Source organism: Hydra vulgaris, chromosome 11 (genome assembly GCF_038396675.1).
Source record: "Hydra vulgaris chromosome 11, alternate assembly HydraT2T_AEP".
Classification (NCBI taxonomy): domain Eukaryota; kingdom Metazoa; phylum Cnidaria; class Hydrozoa; order Anthoathecata; family Hydridae; genus Hydra; species Hydra vulgaris.
The window spans coordinates 41,522,310-41,548,474 of NC_088930.1; the positions used below are offsets into that span (position 1 = coordinate 41,522,310).

General features: G+C 26.3%; 1 protein-coding gene across 1 annotated transcript; it reads left to right on the forward strand.

Annotated features, from left to right (window-relative positions):
• The first annotated feature begins 783 nt into the window (after nucleotides 1–783).
• On the forward strand, nucleotides 784–26,165 carry LOC100211922 (SWI/SNF-related matrix-associated actin-dependent regulator of chromatin subfamily D member 1). Its single transcript, XM_065808863.1, has 18 exons — nucleotides 784–968; nucleotides 1,456–1,628; nucleotides 1,974–2,016; nucleotides 5,140–5,262; nucleotides 9,259–9,324; nucleotides 11,262–11,318; nucleotides 11,582–11,701; nucleotides 11,822–11,863; nucleotides 11,997–12,062; nucleotides 13,607–13,705; nucleotides 15,392–15,454; nucleotides 16,312–16,409; nucleotides 16,701–16,749; nucleotides 18,159–18,239; nucleotides 18,326–18,403; nucleotides 18,670–18,714; nucleotides 25,763–25,864; nucleotides 25,956–26,165. The coding sequence occupies exons 1-18, from the start codon at nucleotides 942–944 to the stop codon at nucleotides 26,004–26,006; spliced, it is 1,383 nt and encodes a 460-aa protein (XP_065664935.1). The 5' UTR covers nucleotides 784–941; the 3' UTR covers nucleotides 26,007–26,165.

The window sequence follows — 26,165 nt, forward strand, 5'->3', positions numbered from 1 at the left end:
TAGTCGTTTGGGTGAAGAGCACTTTGGATTACTTATTTTGATGAATGTTGAGAATAACATAAAAATTGATTACAATGAGGTTGTCCACAGTTTGGAAAAATCATCAAAACTTCTTACTGATTACTATAAAATAATACTGCAAATAGATATTTTTTTTGATATATTTGATTATTAATTTATATGTAAATAAACTTGACCACAAATTTATATTTTTCTAATATTGATAAAAATTTGGGAATAACTATTTTGGCACGGCAATAATGTGCAAAAAATAAAGTGGTGCAACCAGAAGTGTGGGGTCTTAAAAAAAATACTCTGACTCTGACTTCAATCGTTGAAATTTTCAGACTCTGACTCTGACTACAACTCCAACTCCGACTTCGACTCCAACTACAATTTCGAAGAACTTTTTTTTTTACAAATTTTTGAAAAGTTCTTTGTATTCTTAAAAAAGTAATTAAATTTTTTTTTTTGTAACCAAATATATGAAAAATTCATTGTAGGTTAAATATTTTGCAAATGCATGTGCAATACCGAGAAGTTTTACTATTACAGTCGCAATTTTGTTTAGCGACACTGACTCCGATCTGACCCCGCTACAAATGTCGAGACTCCGACTCCACGTCTTCGACTACACAGCCCTGGGTGCAACGCTGCAATTTAGAGTTACTGTTATTTTTGAAACCTTGCGTATGAATTTGTTTTTTAAAGTGTTTTTACCCTCTTTCTCCCCCCTTCCCCGGTCTCTTTGCGCTAGTCTGACTGTGGTTACAAGAGTTCTTTAATTAATGAACTTATTATCACAAATTGTTAAGCCCAAGCGCGGATACGTAAACAAAGATTTTGATCTTTCGGCGGTTTTTTAAAATCCCGAGACCAAATAGTACTGACACAATCAATATACAATCAATGACCTTCTAGGAAAAACAAAACTCAAATAAATGTTTAGGCAAAATTTGCAGGCAGGCGTGAGTTAATTTTTGCTTTCAGGATTTTTAAATATTTTAAATTTGAATTTACTTAAAATTTATAGGCTGGTAATTTAATCCTATTTATTACCTGATAATTAAAATTTTAACCTGCATAACACTAGTTTTGTATATCATATATTATGTATGATACATACTAATGGTTTTCATTTTCAGCCTGTGAAAACCTTTATGTTCTAATATCTTGCAATGGCTAAAACGTATATGTTATCATAAAAATTTTACTTAGGTAAAAAGTAAAAACATTGAATGAAATAACAATCAGCTGTAGAAAATAGCAATTAGTAATAGCAAGTAGAAAAGTAAGACTTGTCTTGAAATTGTGATTTTGCCAATTTACAGTCAATTTGTGCTAAAGCCAGATTCAGAGCCAGACAAATAAGCAGAGCTTATTAAGAGTGAAAAAAATATGGATTTAAACATTAAGTTTAAAATTTAGTTGTTTCTATTCTTAAATATATTTTAGGCTTCACCTGCTCCTAATCCAAACATAGCAGCAACATGGCAACGAGGATTGAGAACAGGTCAAAGTCCTAATATGCAGATAAGATCTACAAATGTTGTTAATACAGCACCACATACTCCTGATAGTAATAAGCGTTCAATAGAACTTAAAAGTGCTTCAAAACCGAGTAAAAGGTATTTTGATTATGTTTTTATATATAAAGTTTTTTTGAGTTTGTAGTTTTTGTTATATGGTTTTCACTCATTCAATTCAATTTAATCGAAAATCAAAAATCTTCTCAAGTTTAATTGATAGAAATTATAATTAATAAAGTTGTGAATAGTTGTAAATGTATTAGTAACTATATTTGCACAATTACTTATCATGATTTTTTTGTAAGTAAAAATTTTTATTGCTGTTGAAAATTGTATACAGCTAAAAAGTCCAAGTTAGGAAATCTTTTTGAAAGCGCAGAATAGAATAACTTCTTGAATAAGTTTAGTGACTGATTCTTTTTATTTATTTTTGAAAAAATTTAGTGTGAAGAAAAGAAAGATAAAAGATCAGATAATTACTCAAGAAGTAAGAAAATTGATTCTATTTAAAAAAATTTTTTGTTTTAGTATAAAAGCATAATTATAATTTTCATTTTTTTGTAAGTAACAAGTTCACTTCCAACATGGTCAAAGATATCCTTCAAGTTTTGTATAACACGCCATATGTAATTATCATTAATTATTTAATGACTTCAGAGTATGATATTTAGTTTATTTTATATATATATATGTATATATATATATATATATATATATATATATATATATATATATATATATATATATATATATATATATATATTTCATTAATTATACAGTTTATACAATTAGTCTTATGAGAAAAGAGAACAAAAGTTATTTACTTTGAGTTATTATACAAGGCACTATGATTAGGATAAAACAACTATTTTATTCAAAAAGTTTTAAAAATAAAATAAACTATATTTAAAACAAATTTATTCTCCAAATACTATATTCTACCAACAAACATTAAAGTTATGAGAAAACATGACAACTCCTAAATAAAAAAAATATTATTTGATTCAAAATGCCAAATTTTATTAAGACCTAACTCTTGAAAATCTTTTTCAAGCATCTAACCTCAAGATAATTGAGTTAATAAAAGAAGATGTACAAGCATTTGATATTATTCATCAAACTTGTTTATCTAGATTAGATATCAGCAAATCAGGTATTGGTTTTATACTAACACAAAAGCAATGATAATCCACTATGCAGCCCATCTCATTGAAAAACTGTTTATGCCAGCTCCCAATTTACAAAAGATCTCAAAAGTTAATATGCTCCCATTGATGGCGAGTCCTTAGCATTATTATATGGTCTAAAATTTTAATTCCCAGAAAGTATAATCTTTGCATATGATGGTATCTTATGTTGGTAAATGATGGTATGTCATGAACCACTTATAATAACAGTAATTAAACCTTAAACAAAACATGTGACATTAAAAATGGCTTGTTAGGAACCATCTATTCTCTAATTAATAATTTCAAGGGGGCTATTCAAATCAAGGAAACACGAACTTAAAGGAGAATCCCAAAGCATATATAAAAATAGTTATCACACACAAAAAATAGATATTTCAAATAGTTTTTATTAATTGTGGTTTTAATCTATTAATTTAATAACTTAAATTTAATTTGATAACATTTAATTTTAAGGAAAAATTAAATTATGTTATTTATTTTTAAACTTTATGCAAGGCTGCAAGCAACCACTATTAGAGTCGGAAGTTACTGGAAGAGAAAATATGAAGTTTATAATGCAAGATAATGACAGACAACTTAAAAGATTGCAAATTATAAGAATTAGGAAAACAAGAATGAGGGAGCAAATTCCGAAAAACCGATGTTTGAGGAAAAAAACTTAATAAAAAATAATTTTTGGAGCAATTAGGAACAGTCACAGTAAAAGGATAAGAATTGAATGACAAGTAACACGAGAATGAATTTCAGTAGATGGCACACAGAATGTATAGAAAAGTGAAAGTGAACCTATATTACGACGATGAGGTAATGGTTGAAGGTTGCCTGCAAAAGTAGATCCAACTATGTTTACAATGTGTTTTTGCAACTTGTCTAAAAGAGAAGGGGCATCATTGAAAGATCCGCTGCAGATATGGCAATAGTATTTCATACAAGGACGAATTTGAGATTTATAAAGATAAAGAATTGAATCCAGAGTAAGAAAGTAAAAAGTGGTGAACACAATAAAGAGATGCAACCTTAGCAGATGCTAATTTTGCAATGGATTTGATATATGGTTTCCTAGAATGATTGGAAGTAAGAGTTAGTCCTAGAAGACGAAAATGTAGATGACTCAGAGTATGTTATTGCTCATAATATAGGAAGATCTAGATTGTTGCAATAAAGATATATAATTTTTTTAAGCTAATTGTGATAACAATTACGTGAACATTTTTTTAATCTGAGTTAAAATTCAGCAGCCACTGAGAGCCCCATGCTGTAGCAGTAGTGAGATCATTTTCAAGCTCAAATCTCCCCTCCAAGCAACCAGAGAGTGTTGGTTTCTTATCAAGAACAGAATATTTGGTAGTATTATCAGTGAACAACCTTTGGTGTGAGAGTTTCTGTGAGATTGTTATGGTAATTTTAAAAGAAGAAAGAAGGCTAATAGAACGGTAGTTAGATAAGTCAAATCGCTTTCCAGAATTTTTGAAAATATAGATAACAGGTGCTGCTTTCCATAAGGCTGGAAAACAAGACTCTGATAAGCACTTGTTAAATAATTTTGAAAGTATAGATAACAGATCTGGAGATTACTTCTGCAAGACTTAAGCAGGTATGTTGTCCGGACCACAAGCTGTAGAAGAGTCTAAGGAAGAACTCACTTTAGATACAGATTGTATCTAAAGTGAGTTAGATACAATCTGTATCTAAAGATACAGATTGTCAAGCAATGGATCAACCTGTTTGTCGGTAGAATGTTCTTAGCAAACAATTTAGCTTTGTCTTTAGTAATATAATCTGAATCATGCAAAAGAGGTGGAATAACAGATTTGCCCTTATTATAGACACTGTTAAAGATTCTCGAGAAGTTTTGGGAGCCAAATTTTTAAGATGAATTAATAGATTTTGTGAATCCAAGAAGTTACATAGAAGTACATTTCAAAATCACATTCAAACCCAAAATTAGTTTTTAGTAGATTTTATCTAAATGCACAAATAAAAGTAGTTTTTTAAAATTTGAATGCTGTATATATAATCAAAATGTTGTGTTAATACTTAGTTGTTGTTTTTTCTTAGTTAGAAAATTAAAGTTCATTAGTTCTATTGATTAATAAACTAATAATTAAATAATAAAATGAATAATCATTCAGATTTTGTTGTATGAAAGCATAAAATTTTGACAAATTTTTGTGTATTTTTTATTGGTATTTATTATCAAAAGGATTTGTTTTACAGTTTAATAGTTTGATAAAAATATTTTAACATTTAATGCTTTTCTTTTTAAATTTTTTCTTTTTATACTAGCTGTGCAATTACTCAATTGCAATATTTAGCAAGTTTTGTATAAATATAAGAAAAAAATAGTTAGTAATAAACTCTGAACTGTTTTTTTATCTTGATTTAAGTTTATTATTATTTTTTCAATTTTGTTTTTTAAGGTGATCGAGTTAGTTCCTGAATCTCAAGCTTATATGGATTTATTGGCTTTTGAAAATAAACTTGATGCTACCATTACACGAAAAAAGCTTGATATACAAGAAGCATTAAAGAGGCCATTAAAAGTGTGTAGCTTATTTTTTAATCAATTTAATAATAAAACTATTATTATTATTTATAATATTATTAGTTTTAATTTTAATGTTATTATTAATATATATATAACTATAGTAAAAAATGTAAAAAATACTTGAGTTTCAATGTAGCCCAAAAAAGCTTTTATATAAACAAAATTGTATTTTTATTATACAGTTCAATTTATAAATTACTTATAAGTTTAGTTAAAAAATTTTACTTTGTTTTTTCCTAATATAAACTTTGTTTATATTTGTATTATCTTGTGCTAAATCAAGATGCTAACAAAAAAGAAAACTAACTCAAGTTTTATTTTTTTCAAGTTTTGTAAAAACATGATTATAATTAAATAGTTTTTAGCTATAAACAATTTAACAGTTTCATATTAAGTTACAATTAAAGTATTTCATTGCAATTAAGTGAGATAAAAATAAAGTGTTATATAAGTATCTACACATAAAAAAATAAAATTGAATTGAACAAATGGCTTATAACATTGATAAACAAATAAAATTTTGTTGTGCATATCTTGTTAACTAGGTGGTTTTTTAAAACAAATTAAATATGCTGATTTAAATATGCAAACCATTTTTCACCATCACGTCAAGTTGTAAATATATTTGGGTTCAAATCTTTAGTATTTAAGGTAAAGTCCCTAATATTGTCGAAAAAAAAGTTATTCAAAAGTATGTCAACCTGGGTCTCAAAAGAAGCGTATTTTCATAGAGATTTTAGAAAAGATAAATATTTTTACTTAAAATTTATTGACAAAAAAAATTATGTGAAAAAATGCTCAAGACTTTTAAAAAAATTTTAACAAAATGTTTCTCAGCAAAAATACAAAAAATACTTATTTTTATTACAAATAAATACCATTTTTAAAATCTCTATGAAAATACGCTTCTTTTGAGACCCAGGTTGACATACTTTTGAATAACTTTTTTTTCGACAATATTAGGGACTTTACCTTAAATACTAAAGACTTGAACCCAAATATTTTTACAACTTGACGTGATGGTGAAAAATGGTTTGCATATTTGAAATCAGCATATTTAATTTGTTTTAAAAAACCGCCTAGTTAACAAGATATGCACAATAAAATTTTATTTGTTTATCAGTGTAATTAATACTATCATTATTATTGTTATTATTATTATTTTTATTATTATATGTTATTGACTACTTTTTTTAGGCTTAATGCCCATGTAATGTTCCACACATGTTTTTGTACAGGTTTCTATAATGCAGTCTTCTCCGTTTGAAGTTTGATGCCAGTGCCCAAAAAAACGTTGGCAGGATGGTCATTTTAAAAAATTTAAAAAATTCATTTTTTTCTGCTATTTAAATCAAAATAAAAATAGCAGAAAGAATGCAGTGAATAAATACTAGATAAAATAATTTAATAAAAAACTGGAATTTTTCATAAAAGTTGAACAAATGAACAAAAATGTTTTGTTGCAATTTAAAACATAATGCTTTTATTTTTTAACAAGCGCTTTATTATGCGCTCACCAAAGTTTTTGCAGGGGTGTGGGTGAGGACTAAAATGCTTGAGCACGAAAGCTCTAGCTAAACGGAGACTGATAATGCTGTTTTTATATTTAAATATAACATGGATATATTTAAACAATTTTTTACAACCGGATACTCTTCTTGGTGTTAACTTTTTTGAAGTTTATTTCTAGATGCCGTTTTTATCAGTAATTAGTTTTTGTACCATCAAAACAATTATAACAGTTCATTGATTCATATTATCAATTACAAAAGTATAATAATTCTAATACATCCATTAAATACATCCTTTACTTGAGACAGTAATGGGTTTATGTATATTTCTGAGTCTGTTATTGAGCTTTATATTTTCTCAGATGAATTTTCTGTCCAAAAAAGGAATCATCTAGTTGTTTGCTTCTTCCTGGCATTGGTTTCAAGTGGATATTTTAAAGAAGTTTAACATTTTTTCCCAATTTTAGGGCACTCATTAAATGTGTGTGGCAGTGATTTTATTTATAATAAACAATATATAGAGTGTAAACAGTCACCAGACTCTTATTGTTATGTCTGTGGCTATTATGTTGGTAGTAAACAGGTGTCATACAAATAGTCATAGGGAGTACTCTTTGTAATGCAAATTGATAACAAAGTTAAGCTAATTGATCTACAAATGGTATATGGAAGTTGTTGATCTACTCTGAAAAGTTGGCTCTGAGGTTCTGGTAGATCGATATCATTTATGATTCCTAGAATTTAGTTATTACAACAAATGCACTCCATTCTTATTTTCAAACCCAAATTTTAACTCAGAATGATAATCAGAGTGATTTGATCAGAAAAATCTAAAAATCTTGAATCAGGAAAAACTAAGTCAGGAGCTGAACTTTTAACACACCTGAAAAAATAGAAATTTGCTTAAAGAGGTTGTAGGACATCTGTAAATTCAAAGCATGGAGAATTTGAATTCTATTGTAGTGTAAGGGACAATATTTGCTTCTGCAACAATTTGAATGATAAGTTAATTACTTTAGGGCTTGAACATGTTCCCAGCAAATGGTTATTGTTTGCAGACAGTTTAATAAAGAGTTCGAAAGCAGTGTTACTTCACAATGGCAATCAAAATGCATCACTGCCTCTTGCAGTAATGTAACCTAATATTTTTGTTTAGTTGTCCTCAGGCGACTGAAATAATACTTGTTTCTTACTTGGATTGTCCACTATGATTATCAGTAGTCCCATAATAAATTTTTTTAGGCAACTTTTCTCAACCTTGGAAGAAAAAAACTGAAAAAAATTAATTAAAATATTGGGCTACTAAAATATGGCTAAAAAAATGTTTAACTAAAAATGAATTATTTAATAAAAAAATTGAATATTTTTTTTATTATTCTTGCTTGATCTTTCATCCGTTTAAAAATAGTTGAAATTTTTTTTTTTAGTTATTTAGGTACTCCAAGAAGTCCTTACGATCTTATCACAGTGCACCACAGAATAACATTTAACAATGAAATTCAGGCCTCCTTCCTTACCATTAATGCATGTATGGTCAGAGCCGGCTTCGAACTACAGACCTTCAGTTCTAATAGCAAAACTATAATTACTAAACCACAGCTGAAATGTTTTTAATTTAAAATAGAAAAAAATTTCCACTCACATCAATAGTAATGTTTAACCTTTTGTTTGACAAATTATAAATAAAACTTTATTTAATTACGACTAACAAAATGTTTAGCATTGGTTTGCATGCACATCTCTTGATTCAAAATGAGGCTATATTGTTTAAAAAATGATAGATTGGCATTTTGAATTGAAAAATGTGATTTTGAAATGCATTTTTGACTTAAATGCTTTAAAATGTGACTACAATGTTTTGAAAGTCATAGTCGCACTTTAAGACATTTAAAATGGGCTACTGACTGAAACTTTTTTTCTAAATTTCAGTTGCTCTTTGCCAAGATTAGTTGTCTTGTAAGGTTAAAGAACCACAACTTTATACAACTTTTTTTGTCACTCTGTAAAGACGGGACTTTTCAAGAAGTCCAATATGTTTCCAAAACCTTCCAAGGCTTTGATAAAGGGTAGCATGTTTGTTGGTTCTTAGATAAATGTCATGCTAAAATGAAAAAGAAAAGGTTGAAAATGCGATGACTGAAGTCAAAAGGTTTTTAAAATCAGGTTGTAACAAGGTGAACCAAAAAAAAATTTTTAAAGCATGATCTAAACATAGTAAACTAATAAGTGGTATTCATTTCTGCATGTATCTCAGATCTTCAGAAAATTAGCATCTTGTAAAAACTTCAAAATTTTTGAAATTTTGATTGGGTGTAGCAAGGTGAAAAAATAGTTTTTTTGAAAAGTCAAAATTATATCTTGAAATCACTTATGATTACACATCTTTTTAGCTTGCATACATATTCCTAATAACTTTTTTGTAAAATATAGGCACCTCAACAATTAATATATTTATTTATATTTAGATTAATTTATTTTAGCAAAAGCAAACATTAAGAATTTTTGTGTCCACAAATGTTTATCCAGCAAAAATTGACGAAACTGGAGTAAGTTTTTTTTTTTTAATAAAATCCTTGAAAATACGTAATATATTTTGTTTTGATATGAAAAATTTTACAGTAGTTTTAAAATAAGTAAAAATGCTAACATTAAAGTGTCTATGGTTGCCAACTTGGTTTCTATGTTCCTATTGTGCAAAATTTTAATATCTTGAGCTCAAATTTGTTAAATGAGGCAAAATTAGAAAGGTTTTTTAAAATTTAGCATACTACAATTCCATATCTACTGACAGGCAGCGTCAAATTTTTGTTTCATTTGTCTACTTAGGATAACCACTGATGGTTAGGGTAACCACTTATAGTTAGAATAAACACTAAACCATAGTTAGACTAAACACTGGTAAGGGTAACTACTTATGGTAAAAATCAAATTTATGCACTAGTTGTTAATTAAACATTAAAAAAATAAAAAGACAAGTATTTTGGTTTAAAGTTTGTTTTGTCTCTGATATGATTTATGTTGCTTTGATAAAGTGGTGGTGATAAAGATTTCAATAAATTTAATGTTTAAGCTGTGACAAGAGCAGTTGAGTAAGTTGAAACTAATTATTTGTATGTGATCTGGTCGTATTATTCAAGCAAGTCTTTTACCAAGGCAGTTGGAATATAGTTGAAATATGCAGCTTGACTTTATATATTATAAACACATATCTTCATCAAATCTTTGTAATATAACAACCTTTAGGTAAAGCAGCATACATAAACTTAGGGTTTTGATGGTATATACACCAAGTGGCTTCCACTACTGTCAACAGTAATGCAAACCTTGTTCTTAATCACAGAGCTTGTTAAATCCAACTTTGTGATCAGGGTATAAATTCCCAAACTTTAAAAAAAGTTTGTTTAAACAAACTAATTAGGAACTCTTCTGATTCATAAATTTCGATAACCTTTTGTTTAACATAATCTTTCAAAGATATATGCCTTTTTTATCTTTTAACTTTTGAGTTTTCTTAATAAAATGTTTTTATACTGAAAATATTGTGCAAGTTTTTTGATTGACCAGCTTTCAGTAGTTAATGTGAGTAACTTCCAGGAGTTAATGTGAGTAACTTTTAGGAGTTAATGTTAGTAACTTTCAAGAGTTAATGTTAGTAAAGAACTTTAATAGATCTTTTTCCTTTCTTTATACTTATTTTCATTTTTTCCTTTATTTCACCTGAAAGTTTTTAAAATAAAACATGCCATGTTTAGTGATATTTTTGAGAGGTGATATTCCCAATAGAGTAGTGCTCTTGTTTAAAACTGTGTTATTAAGGTCTGAACAATTGTAATCTTTTTCTTCAGCTACTACATCTTGACTAATTTCTGTATTTTGTTCAAGTTTGAATTCATTCATACAGTTACTACACAATTTTTCACAGTGTTTGATGTTAACTTTGTTGGTTGTTAATATGTTGACTTGTTTTATGTTGATATGTTTATATTGACTTGTTTCATGTTGATATGTTTAGCAAGCTGAATTAAGACACTGATTATATTATTTATTGGAAAAATTTCACCAAAGTCGAATGGCTACAATCACATCATAATGCAGAGTATATGGAGTATAGGTCTCAATCTTTTTTTGGTCTTTTTACAGAACCTCCACGTTTCATAATTTATTTTAACTGTTTACACTGTTTTCTATGCTTGCAAAGTAAATATTATTTATCATATTTTAAAAAACAAATAATTTTCCAACATTTTGCTGCCTAAGTGTTTTACTATTATTTAGTGCATAATTTTAATTTTGATTTTGGTCCATATTGATCAGTTATAACTTTAGAAAGGTCAAGCTAAAATTCGTAGAATTTTATTTTTAAATAAAATCTGTGGTTGGTCAATATTAGTAGCAAATCTAAAGTAGTAGACACTTTTAAAAAGCAAAGTGGTTTCATATTGAATAGCCCAATTTTAAAATAATAATATATATTCTGCTTTAGAGAGAAACAGCTCCAGCTGAATGGGAAGTCCGTATTGAAGGCCGATTGTTGAATGATGTAAAAACTTATTTAATAATATACGTAGTTTTTCATGTTCTATTTTTTATTTTTTTGTATTTTACATTGTTCTTATATTCTTGTATAAATAAATTTATAAGGTTAACACAATATACTTGTATGACTTCTAATACTATATTTGTATATCTATTTTAATTATATATATATATATATATATATATATATATATATATATAAATATATATATATATTGCCATTACGTTTACACTTTTGTAATTATATCTTTTTGAATTTTTATTTAGCCAGAAGTACAAAAAGAAAGTAACTCAACCAATCAAAAAAGAAAATTTTCCTCATTTTTTAAAAATCTGGTTATAGAGCTTGATAAATCAATTTATGGACCAGAAAACCATCTTGTTGAGGTCTTTATAACTAATATTATAAAAATAAACATCTAATAATAATAAATAACTATTTATAAATAATTAATCTGTAATGTGCAAGATATTAAATTGATGTCAGGATTTTTTTTCCTATTACAGTGGCATCGGACTACTTCTACACAAGAAACTGATGGCTTTCAGGTTAATTTTGTTTTTTTTTAAAACCATTTTATTTTTACATTGATTTTAAAGATAATAAGTATTAAATATTGATATTAATTATAATGGTTATATTATTAGACTTTTCATAATAGGGCATAAATGTTATATTTAGGTAAAAAGACAAATGGTTGGCAATATGGAAGTGAAGTGTCAAATATTTTTAATGATAGATTATAAGGTAAAGAAATTTTTCAATATTTTAAACAAAAATCTTCATTTTTTTTTCTACTTATAATAATTAGTTAAATTGTTACAAGCTATACTTACAACTCACATGTTGATAGCTATACTTACAACTCACATGTTGAAAGCTATACTTACAACTCACATGATTTTTATGTTGTCTTTATAACTATCCTGGTAATGGTGAAATGTAGTTTTCTTGCTTTGTAAGCAAGAGGTAATGAGTTAGATCCCTGCCATATCAAATTAATATAAATATTGTTAACAGTATCTTGATAAAAGTTTAAGAGTATTATTGACTGGATAACTACAAAGCCTTATTTACTCAATATAGATGTGTCTCACTTGAAACATTTTTTTAAGTATATTTTTGCAAAATAATCAGAATATATTGCAAAAAGTAAACTGATTTATGCAGATATTTGAATAGCTTCTTTTTATTGAGTGAGAGAATTTTTTTACAAAATAATTTTTCGAAGTTGATAGAGTTAATTTTAAAGCTCTTGATGTATTTGGCATTAACAATGTAAGATGGTAAATTATTCCAAATATTAACAACCCTGAGGAAGAAAAAACATTTATGGACATTGAGTTTATACTTTAGTTTGCATATTTTGAATTTGTGACCTCAAGCGTAAATATTGTTGTTTATTAAAAAAAACTTGGTATATTCAGACGAACTTAATGAGTGCAAATTAATCAGCGTTATTTTATGAAAACAATTCAATGCTATGAATTGTTTTCATAAAATGCTTATGAATGCAATTCAGTGCTAATTACCCAGACTTGGACCCGGTATTTTTTTTTCGGGTACCCGGAATCATTGTTATTGTAAACATGTCGTTTCCAATCATTGTTTCCATCATGTTGTTTCCAATCATTGTTTCCATCATGTTGTTTCCAATCATTGTTTCCATCATGTTGTTTCCAATCATTGTTTCCATCATGTTGTTTCCAATCATTGTTTCCATCATGTTGTTTCCAATCATTGTTTCCATCATGTTGTTTCCAATCATTGTTTCCATCATGTTGTTTCCAATTATTGCAAAGTTTTCTAAAAGTGGTTTAAGTAAAATTTAACTTTTTTATGACTTAGAAAAAATTATAAAACCTCAAAGTCTCATTTTTTTATATTTAGGGTAACAATAAATATTTCTTTGTTTTTCAAAAATTTGATACTAATGTTTAATATTTATGGTTATTATGGTATCGTAACATAGTGATAATAAAATTTCAGTTACTCCATTTTAAACTTGAGTATTTTTTTTTAATTTTTGAAGTAATTAATAAAAAATCTGATCAAAATTGGTTGAAATGAAAAGTTGCCTGTAAAGTTTTGATAAAAAAAATTTCCAAAGAATTAATTCTTTTTAATTTAAACCCAATTTTAAAATAATAATCAAAGAAATTAAGGTTTCAAAAAAAAAAAAAATTCATTGGATAGAACAGTTATTATTTATGTACTATGTATTTTTAATATATTTATTTTTATTTGTTCATTTATCTTCTATGATTTTATATTAATATGTTTGTTTTTAGCCTCCACAGTTCAAACTATCTTCTCAATTAGCTCGGGTGTTAGGCATCCACACACAAACACGACCTGTAATTATTGGTGCTCTTTGGCAGTATATAAAGGTATAAATTTAAAGTTTAAAATAAATTAAAATATATTAAAAATAAAAAATTATGTTAAGATATAGAGGTAAATATGTTTCACGAATTAATTTAAATAACAACTCAGAGGTGTATATTAAGATTACCAGCTTACTGATTTCAATAAGGTAATGGTGCAGTAGTAGAGCTCATAAAAAATAAGTCATTAATTTTTAATTATAATATATTCTGGAATCATATTTAAGTTCATATTCTTGATAAAAAAGTTATTTTAAGTTATTTTAATGGTTTAGAAACAAAACACTCGTTCAAAATGTGATAAAAATCTTGTAAACTATTATTTTGACCATGAATTTTTATCGCCTAATCTGAATTCATTTATTCTAGAAATGGAGTCTTCAATTTATTGTTGATCAGATTTTGTTAATTTTTATTTTTAAACAAGTTTGCTTGTAACTATTTTATTAATTTTTTTTTTAAAACAAGTTTCCAACTAGGTTGTTAACCAGGTTGTTAACCTAGGTTGTTAACTTAGGCTGTAACCAGCAACCATTATATAAGTAGAGCGTTATTAGAGAAAAAAAGAAAAAAATTAAAATTAGGAAGGAAGACTTCAAAAACTATATTCAATTGCATGAGTTTGGAAAAAACAAGAAGAGAGAATCCAATCGGTTTCAAAAGGGTCGATGGGTTCAGCGAAAAAGATGTATAAAAGTTTTTGAATTTTGTATATTTTTTGTGTAAAAGTTTTTGTAAATTTCATTAGACTTTAGATTAGTCATTAGATGAGTCATTAGGTTTTAGAGGTTAGTAGAGTATTAGTCATTAGTAGAGATTAGTATTTAGTAGAGATTAGGTTTTAGAGAGGAGGAAACAATCTTTTTAAGTTGTTCTGGCTTATACTTGAGGGTGGTAATAAGATCAGATTTAAATTTTTTGAGAAATGGAATATTAAAGTTTTCTTTGTCATGGCCTTATAGAAGATTTTCCTAACTTCTCTAGCATTTAACTTTTGAGATGAAGTTTAATCTAAACAATGAAGTTTAATCTAAACAAATGACCTCAGCATTAGGCAATACCTTTTTGCACCAATCAAAAGATATTTGTTCTCAAGAAAGTTGTTCTGTTACTACTACTTTTAATAAGAAAGCTGCACAAAAAAGAAAACAATGGGTTAGAGTGAAGCTTGACTTAAAATCAACAAAATAAATTAAAAGCTTGCATGCCTACTTGAAACCAGTATTTTAAAAAAATAAAAATTAAAAAAAAAATAGCAGAAAATCTTTGTAAAAAGTTTTTTAAAACTAATGAGTTTTATAAATTTTTTCATATTTCTTTAAAAGTATTTATTCAACCATATTTATAGGCATATAAATTAGTTTATTTTATTAAAAATTCAACTTTTTTTAACTCATGGCGTTATGAAAAAAAGCTGCAGAATGCCAGTTTAAAAAAAAAAAAGTTTTTACACACCAGTTTTGTCAAATGCAAAATTTGAAGTGCTGTCAACTAACCAATAAAAAAAAATAATAATGAAATACTGTCAACTAACCAATAGAAAAAACAGCAAAGAGCAAAGTTGAAATTTACGTATAACATAAACAATAAATAAAGTATATAACATAAACAAGTTACATACTCGTTTGTGTTGCATACTGTTTTTATGTGCTACTTATGTTTATGTTTGTCTTTTTTATTTTTATTTAGCAAAATAAACTTCAAGATCAAGAAGAAAGAGAGTTTATTAATAATGACAAATATATGGCAGAAGTATGATTTTTACATATTTAATTAAAAAATTTTGATATCCTAAATAAATTATATAATTAAAAATGTCAATTCATTTTTGGTTTTTTCATTTATTTTATTTCAACTCATTAAACTCCTTTTTACATTAAAACATTTTTTGGTTATAACGGTAAACTCATATTTTCAACAAGTTATAAATTTAATTTTTTATTAAAACTTTTTGTGTTTGAATAAGTTAATAACCACTACAACCTTTAATTAGCTATATGTTTGTTTGTTTTTAAATCTTAAGACTTACTTTAAGAAAAACAATTAATGCAATGCTATCTACTAAAACCATGTTACAATCTTTATATTGCAATAGAGTTGCTTAAAATTATTATTTAACTGATGGGTTGATGTTTGTATAGATAATATCTATGTATGAAAGAGATCTATTTATTTATGTTTGCATTTATTCACACTCATGTTTCAGATTGCACTCATTTTTTGGATTACATTCATGTTTCGGATTGCAGAAGTTTTTAAAAAAAGAATTAAAAAGTATAAGTTTATATTAACTTTGTAATAAATCTAGTTGTGTACCGAAATGGAAATTTCAAATTCTGGCCAGAACCGAACTTGCCCGAATTGTCTATAAAATTTACAATAATTCTTAATTACCCTGTAAGGTAATGAATTTTATATTCTGGTCCGATTGGAATTCCTGTACATCGTTAAATAAATCTCTTTTATGTGGTAGCAATTGCCCATACCTTAACCCATCAGTTGATGTATGTTCAGTATACATATATAGATACATATATATATATATATATATATATATATATATATATATATATATATATATATATATATATATTAATTGTATTATTAAGATTTTCAGTTGTCAACGAATGAAGTTTTGTGAAATACCACAACGTTTACAGGCACACCTACTGCCTCCCGAACCTATCGTAATAACATACATGGTCAAGTAAGAATTAACAAGTTTGAATAAAAATTTTAAAATTTGCAAGTCTAATCCATTATGACTCTTGGTTTTTCAAAAAATTATTTGTATGGATGTGTTTTGAAGCTAGATTTAAAAATTGCTTTGTAAACACAATAATAATTAGGCATTCACTGAAAACACTTATGGTCATTTTTGCCTTTTTTAAAATATGTTAGCTCTTCCAATTTATGCTCTTCTTTTAAAATAGGCTTTATGACCATACATGTACTATAATTTAGCTTGAATATGGTTTATTTTAAAACTGTTTTTCAGTACTATTGAAGAGAAGAAATCGTCCTGTTATGATATTGAGATTGAAATAGTAAGTTTGTTTTGAATTAAAAAAAAATTTTAATGTTTGATTTATATTGATAATCAAATAATTGTGATGATCCATAAATACATAATAGTGAATGTTTACATGTTGCTAAGATTACAAAATGATATTGTATTTTATACTTTACATTTGTGTGGTAATAAAAAATTGTGGTTACTCATTTTTTTAAATTGTTTTTACAACCCTTTCTCAACTCTTTGACTCTGAATGATCCTTAACATACAAAGCTGATATATAGAGAAACTAGTTGAGTATCGTATTACCAGGGATGTGGTGCGGGATCAAACTCAAAAACCTTACAAAAGAAGCACACTATCACAGTGGCTATCTTTTTCTAGTTTTGGGAAAAATACTTATAATCAATACCATAATAATAAAATAGTTAATAATGTTTTGGTTAATGCTTAGATCTAACTTAGAGAATAATTAGTATGAATCCTATGCAATAAAAGGTCTCTCTTAAAAGCTAATTAAATATAGTTATTTTTAATAATTAATTTTGAAAAATTCAATAATTAATTTAATTATTGAAAGTCAATTGTTTACTATTTTAAAATCTCTATATTATGGAAGTACTATTGAAAAAAATCATTTCATTACAAACTTATGTTGAAGTTTTCTCAAATACAACCCTCAGAATTAGGAAAAATATGGTCGGCAATAATTTGCCAACCTCAATCTTTTAGATGTCTGCATCAAGTTGGCAAAAAAAATTTTATACAAAGGTCTCACCATAAAACATAATAACGAGGTTAGCAATTTTTTACCGACCTCAAACACTTATAGGTTGGCATGCCGAATGCCGATCCTAATTCCGAGGGCTGCAAATATATATATTTTTACTGTTTTCACCACCCCAAGACTGCTGTTACCACTTATGTTGAAGTTTTTCTCAAGGCTGCTGTGGTCACTACAGTTGAGGATTCTTTTTTTTATTTTTGATACAACACTCAACCTTTTTACTCCGAAACACAAGTTTTGTCAAATAAGCCCTCTGCTCAGAGAAACATGTTGAGCATGATTTTACCATGGGTTATGGTGGGAATTAAACGTAGAATTTCTTTTTAGAATTATGAGGTGCAAGTCAGCAACTGATATGCACTACAAAAAATGTGAGGTTACTCTATCACAAAAAAAATTATTTAAGTTATCACATTTTTTTATCAAACTTTTTATTTATGGTTTTAAAAGTAGAGGTTCAAGTTTAATAAAAATTAAATAAATCAAAAAACTTATTTGATTACCATAAAAATTTTTATCATTTGGTTATTTTTGGAATGAAGGTCTCATTGAGACCCTCATTGTAAATGGTAGGAAAACTGTGGGAAAAAGGTTTCGTATATGTAGAAAAGATTTAGGGAAAAAAAAAAAAAATCTTAAGTTTTTTTTTGTAGGATGATTCTTTGCGTGATATAATGCAATCTTTTATGCTATCCAGTGCAAGTCAACAAGAAATTACTACTTTAGATGCAAAAGTAAAATATATACATATTTATTTAATAAGTAACTTTCTTTTTTTCTCAATCAGTTTAAACTTTTTATTTTTTATTTTCCTTTCCAGATAAATGAAACCGTAGAAGGAATTAATCAGCTAAAAGTTCATCGAGATTTTTTCTTGTCTTTTGCAAATAATCCACAAGTAAAATCTTTTTGATTTTTCATTTTTTATATTTATACACTTTTACGATTTTGGGGAAAACTGTAAAATTGTTTTTAGTCTAAAAGTTGTTGTATAGTATATAATTATGTTATTCTTTTATTAATTAATTATAAAATATAGTATAAAAATATTTTTATTTAATGAGCAGTCATTAAACTTCATTTTCTTATCAAAATGTTAGAATAAATGCTTAAACACACCTTTTTTTTTTACTATGGTACATATACTAAGGTACTTTATTATAGAAATTTATGAACGATTGGCTTACCTCTCAATGTGCTGATTTAAAGGTAATTATTTTTTAAATAATTTTATTAGTGTTTTTGTTGTGTAGTTGTATAAAATATATATAATGTAAAACATATATCATATAAAACATATATCATGTAAATAAGTTATTTATTATAACGTATTAACCATATATATTATATATGGGAAAATAAAAAACACTTTTTAACATCTTTCAAACTTTTATAGTTCGTCTTCAGTTATAATAATATAAGAGTTAGAAATATCAAACTATTACAAGTTATAATATACAATGAAAATCTCTACTTTAAAAAATGTACAACTTATGAGAACTTTAAATCAATACTTATTACTAATGATAACCATTTATCTATGAAAAGTCTGTTTTATGTTATGTTTTTATATCTTATAATTCTAAAAAGTATTAGAATGCCTGTGGCGTAACTATGCCGTTTGAGGACCATGGCATATTCAGTTGAGTGCCCCAGTAAAAATGTAAATTATATTTTAATTAATCATTAAAGAAGTAACCCAATAGTGTTACAGAAGTTACCCAACAGTGTTACAGTATTTTTGTTAAATAATTTTTAATTTTCGGAAAAAAAAATCATTTGTTAAATGATTTTTTTTTCCGAAAGGTATTATGAAATAACAATTTAATCTTTAAAAAGTTTTTAATAATAAAATTATTTTCTCCAAGCTTTCTGTTCTGCAAAAGTGTTAATAACGTCATCGAATTTTAAAGATTCACATTAGAATTTTTAAATCAGAATGGCCAAGTTACAATACCATAAGTTAGGTAGCCTGTCTTGCCCTATTAAGTTTCTTAAATAAGTTTTCGTTAGTTTTAGATATAATATAAGTTGTAGTCACAGGAATTGTAACAATCTACATTAATGCAGTACATACTTCAGGAAAGCTGTATGACATAAAATGATTTTTTAATAATAATAAATCAGCAAGTTCACTAGTATATGAAATTTTTTTATTCATTTAGTTGGTTAATAATGATGTCCAATACTCTATAAAATATGTTCACTTTGAGGATACTTTCCAAACCTTGAAGATGGTCTATCAAGTATTCTTATTTTGTGTTAAAGCTTATTAAAATAGCGAAACATTCTTTTCTTCTTTTTCAGTTTTCGAATATTTCTACTAGATTATTTACTTTTTTTAATGCCCCCAAGCTATGTAAACTAATAGAAAAATAAGGAAACCATCCACATCTTTAGTAAAAGCTTTTGTTGGGTTTAACCATTTATGTAATGTAAATTATAATAGTAGTAGATAGATGTAAATATGAAACAATATTTTAAAAAAAGTTATATTATAAGTTGATCGCCATTATCTATTGTTGATACAATATAACTAATTGAGTTTCTAACTATTAAAAATAAAAAAAATGTGAATTGCCAAAATGACACAATCTGTTGGCTTGATCAGCCAACAGATTGTGCCAAAAAATAATAATACTATTATTTTGATCAGTCTATCAAAAAATAATAATGTTACCTTAATCACCCAATCAAAAAATAATAATACTAACTGTTTACTTAATCAGCCAATCAAGAAAATAAACAAAAAAACTCAAAGCTCTAAATACTTGAACTCAAGGATCAATTGTAGATAACAAACAATTAAAATGCAGTAAGTGACTAGTAAAATGGGTCTTGGTTGTGATATCAAGAAATAATTAACAGCTTGGTAATAAGCTAATGTGGGTTTCATTAATGAAAGCGCATTTACTCCAAATCACCTTTATTATGTAGGTAAGGTGGCATAAAAATAATGTTTTGACAATCTACCTTGTAATGAATGTTTCTCGATATTAAAATACAGTTTATTAAACAACCTTTTTCTTGCTAATGTTACATAGAGTTAGGAGAGCATTAAATTATCAAACATTTGACCTTGACTTTAGTTTATGGTCATTCTATGGACCTAACTATAATTATACATATTTTTAAATTTAATTTATTTTAAAAACTTTTTTTCAAGTTGATTTTTAAAGATATTTTTCTTTTTAAAACAAATTTAAATCCCCACATTTAACTTTATAGACCGTACGCACACATATATATGTCATGAAAATTACAATTGTACTATAAAAAAAACAAAAACACAATCTTTTCAAAAAACAAAAGTCAGTATAAAGTAAAACAAAATTTTAAAAACAACAAATTCTCCAAGCATATTTATTACCATACCAATTCTTGATATGTTTTTTGAACACCTCCATCTAGAAATTTTTGTAGTACTTATGTTTTGTGTGTATATAATAATAAATAATTAAAATAATTAATATTATTTTTGAAATTTTTATATAATTTTGAGACCCAACTTGACATACTTTTTAAAAATAATATTAGGGACATATTTAATGTTTGAATGTCGGTAGCAACCCCTTAAAATATTTTTTATTCAAAATTTTTATAAATCCAGCATTTTTTTATTATATACAACATATAAAAAGTTGTTTTTAGAACCACCCTAATATATATATATATATATATATATATATATATATATATATATATATATATATATATATATATATATATATATATATATATATTAATATATATATATATATATATATATATATATATATATATATATATATATATATATATATATATATATATATATATATATATATATATATAAAGAGTTTGATTATTTGAAAAAATACAACTTTGTGATGGAACTTAAAGTTTCATGCCCTTCGGCAATACAAAATACAGAAATTGACAGAAAAAACATAACAAAACAATGGAATGAGTTCTGACGTCAAAACAAACAATATTTAATTAATTAGAAAGTTGATTAATCACCCGTGTCGAATAGGGCGAGAAGAAATTTGTTTCGATGCCTGCACTTGGATAGCATTTCACTTTTTTTGTTTAGCAGATTTTTATTTTTGAAAAATAGAATTTCATATTTTTCGTTTGTGCATAGTTTGCAGTACTTTGTGGTTGGGTTGTAAGCATTGCATTCCCTAATTATTTTCCATTTAACAACTGGGTTTAAGTTGGCATCTTTTAATTTTCAAAATTCTTTTGATAATTCAGTGTCGTTTTTGTATTTTAGAATGTTAAATGATTATATATGGTTGGCATATCTAATTTTGAATGATGTTTCACTTATACCGATGTAGCATTTGTTGACAGGAGTGTTAGTAGGATTATTGGAACTTATATTGGCTTGGTATATAATTTTTTTGTTAAGCATTGATAAAGGGCAGGTATTTATTTAAGGCAGTTGCAGTTGGTTTTAGATGGAATTTTTTTGTTGTTCATTATTTGTTGATTGTGTGCGTTTAAAAAAGACTTCATATTCGGCATACAGCTATAGCTTATTTTTATCGTGTTTCTGTTAAAAAATTTATGGAGTCTGTGATTTATTGGGAAGTGTTTGTTGATCAAGGTTAAAAAGCTTTTTCCTATATTAGTGCTAACATTTTTGCTGAAAGGAGGGTTGAACCATATGATGTTGCATTTACGGTTTTTGGTATGAGGTAAATTTAAATTAGGGTGATATGAAAGTTTGTGATTAAAACCGGATCTTAATAGCGCGTCATTGTACATAGGAGTAGATCTTTGGAAAATTTCTTCACTTGACAAATTTGCAGACAATCTTAACTCAATTGAATGCGGAAGCTGCTTTAAAATATTAGGCGGGTGGTTTGAATCAGCATGAATATAATTTAAAGAATTTCCGGGCTTAGAATATGGTTGGAAAGTATGGTCATTGAGATTTAATGTGGCGTCAAGGTAATTTATAATTTTCATATTGCACTGTATTGACATAGTGAGTTCGTTTTTTTTAAATATTTCAACAAAATGTTTTTTGATTTTTTCCATTTGGAGGCCATTCATTTTTTTAAAAATTGCTAAACCATCATCGCGGTATAATCCGAAATCATTTTTATTATAAAATTGTGCAATTTGAGACAAAAGATAAATTCCCACAAGTTCACAAACTTCAGCACCGTCAAATGCTCCTATTGAAACATCAAATAAACCGCTTGATTTTTTAATCCAAACTTGATCATCATTAAATAATAATGATTTTCTTGCGTGATAGATCAATGTTTTATGGTTAGGGTCAATGTTTAGATGCTGCTCGGCAAAATGAATAGCGTTATTAAGAAGTTTTTCTGTTATCGAAAGGTAAATATCAACAATATCAAAAATAAGGAATTTATAAAGGCGTTTATCATTGATGCAATTAAACCAGTTTGTGGTATCTTGGGTTTTTTTCCACTGATTGAGATGAAGTTTCTTTATAAATATAAACTCTGAACTCTGTTCAGAGTTTATATTGGAAAGTATGACTTTACTAATTCTTCCAATTTCATTTTTGGCAGGGTTTAATAAACGGACAGTTGGATCATTTGTAAAGTTTTTTTATGATCTTTTAATTTTATAAAGCAATTTGAAGAAGTATTAATGTCGATTTTATTGAAATATATATATATATATATATATATATATATATATATATATATATATATATATATATATATATATATATATATATATATATATATATATATATATATATATATATATGAAGAGACTTTTTATTTTATTTTTTAGTTTTTTTTTCGATCTCACAGAGTACAAAATAACTTTATATTTAAAATTTTTGTACTTTGTATCATCTTTTATTATATCATTTTCATACAACCTTGTTTTGTTTCTTGAACAAGTTTCCTGAAAATTAGGCAATTTCAATGCCTGCATGCATTGCAATTTGTTGAATATCACATATAGAAAATCCATAAAACACTAAACCCTGCTGCGGGTCAGAATGAGACATTCTGTTTTTATTTGTTTTGCCAATATCTAGTATGTTTATTTAATGTAAATACATAATATTAGCTATGTTTAGTTGTTTTTTTTTTCATATTGTTTGTTTACATTTGTTTTGTCTTGTGACACAATAATTTATTTATCATATAAATAAAAGCTTTACAATTTATAAGGTTTCTCATAGAAGGTCTCAGCAATCTTTATCATCGCAACCTTTTTCAAGTGTAAAAGGACATACATTAGTATAACTCACATAGACACTTTATAATATTAAGAAAACGTTTTTGAGAAAAGCAGTTTTATTATTTAATATTAATAAAAGTGCTTTACACAGACAAATGCAAAGAAAATTGAAGAATTTAGACTCTAGTAATATATGTAAGAAATCATATTTATTAAAATAATAGTTAAAAAATCTTTTCTAGATGATACTGAAAATTATTATTACTACATAAAAGAAAAGGGTTTAGTGTTTTATGGATTTTCTATATGTGATATTCAACAAATTGTCTTCATCCATTTAATAAAAATAATAGTATTGTAGAAAGAGATTTTGTAAGCGGATTTTTGAGAGACACCCAAACCTTCCACTAAGAAAGCCTCATATTGCCTTTAAATCGTGTTTATGGGTTAAAATACAATTCAAAAAACATTAGTTTTGATTATTTAGAAATTATCATGGATAAATGTTTGAACCTTATCAAATTTGTGATGAATTAGGTTTTAAAACTGTACATAAACCTGTTATAGCTGAAAAAGAAGGCGTTGTGTATTTTACATTACAAGTGGAGAAAATCGTGTAAAAACTACAGGGTGTACAGGCGTATACTTGTTACGTTTTATCAGTTTTCTATTTATGCTATAAATGTGACTGGAAAATTTATTTTGAGATGGCATTATTCTGAGATATGAGATGATAATATTACAAATTAATACTAATTTATAACATTACCATCTCATACATCTTATTAATACCAATTTATAACATTACCATCTCATACATCTTATTACCATCTTATACATCTTATTACCATCTCATACATCTTATTAGTTACAGCAACATTACAATTACAAAAATAGCAAATTTAAAAGAAAGAAAAAACAGACAATGAAAATACTTTAAGAAAGGGTAAAGAAATAGTAAACAAATTCATTGATAATGTTACCTTTGTAATGGATTATGGAGTATGGCTGCAAACGGTGTCAATATTGCAAATGTACAACTTGGATTTTCTAAAGAAACCAGTTTCTAATATTTTAACGTTGACGATTAGCATTAAGAAGTTATAATTTTACAATTAACATACAAAAAGTCTAACGCTGCAGTAGTGTCCAAATGTAGTTGGACAGACATCTTTTTCTTAATATTTTTTTATTAAGTCAATTTTTTAAACAAACTTTCTTAAAAGTATGTCAAATTATACTGCAATAATGAAAAACATTGAAAAAATTTTATTTGGGAGTTTTTAAGTTTTATTAAAAGAATGAAAATGATCGGCGCAAAAGTAATTCGACAAACTAAATACTATCTTAAAAGCAATATTGCTTCTACAAATTATCAATTTTCAACTATTTTTATGGTGATTTCATAATGTATATAATGTTTTAACGTATATAAAGCGTATATAAAACTGTATATAATGCTAATACTATTATTTTTTATATAATGTTAATACTAACATTTTTATACGTTAGTAGTTGAAAACACTCGGCTAACAATCATGAGGTTTCGGGTTTAAATTGAACTTACGCCTAAGGAAGAATTGCGCTCAACCTGTTTTCCCGCGCAGCGAGCGGCCTTGTTCAACAAGGTTCGTGTTTTGGAGTTTTGGTTAGTTTGCTTCAAAAACCAACACTATTGTATAGACGTTTTTATGATATATATTTTTAATTTTTCCCATTTTTCAATTATATACTCTCCTTGTTAAAAGGAACGATGTAAAATAATGTTATAGTTTATTTATAATAACAATCCTCATATTTTAATTGTTGTGTATTTTAAAATTTGATGTACAGTCATATTTAAAATGACAATAAATTGATTTTTTTTTTATTTAAATTCATTTATTTAAAAAAAAAAAAGAATTTTAAATTTAATTGGTTAAAATATTATTTTGTATTAACTCAAACGTGATGCGTCGCATAGTAACACAATTATATATTCCTCTTTTGTTAAATTTGTAACAGCATAATTATTTTTACCTACTATCTCTTTACTGCATAAATTTATTGTGGACAGCCTCATTTTTAATTATTAAAAATTGATTTTTAGACAATGACGGATGTGGCAGGTAATGCTGAAGAAGAACGTTTATCGGAGTTTTATAATCAACCTTGGATCGAAGAAGCTGTTCATCGCTATTTCTATAGACAGGTAAATGTTTAAACTTTCTTATTTATGAATAAAACCTTATTTATTAATTTATTTCTTCTGTTTTTTATTTCTAATTCTTTTTTCTCTTTAGATTCAAACAAAACGCGCTGAGTTAGAGCAAGTACTTGGCATAAGAAGCTAACCGACGTCAGATTTCTACAAAACAGACGTCAGATTTCTACAAAACAAACGTAAGATTTCTACAAAACTGGCGCCAGATTTCTACTTATCAAGCCCTTTTAGAAATCACTTTATTCTCAACATTTTATTTTGAAATAAAATCTATTTATTTGAATCAAAA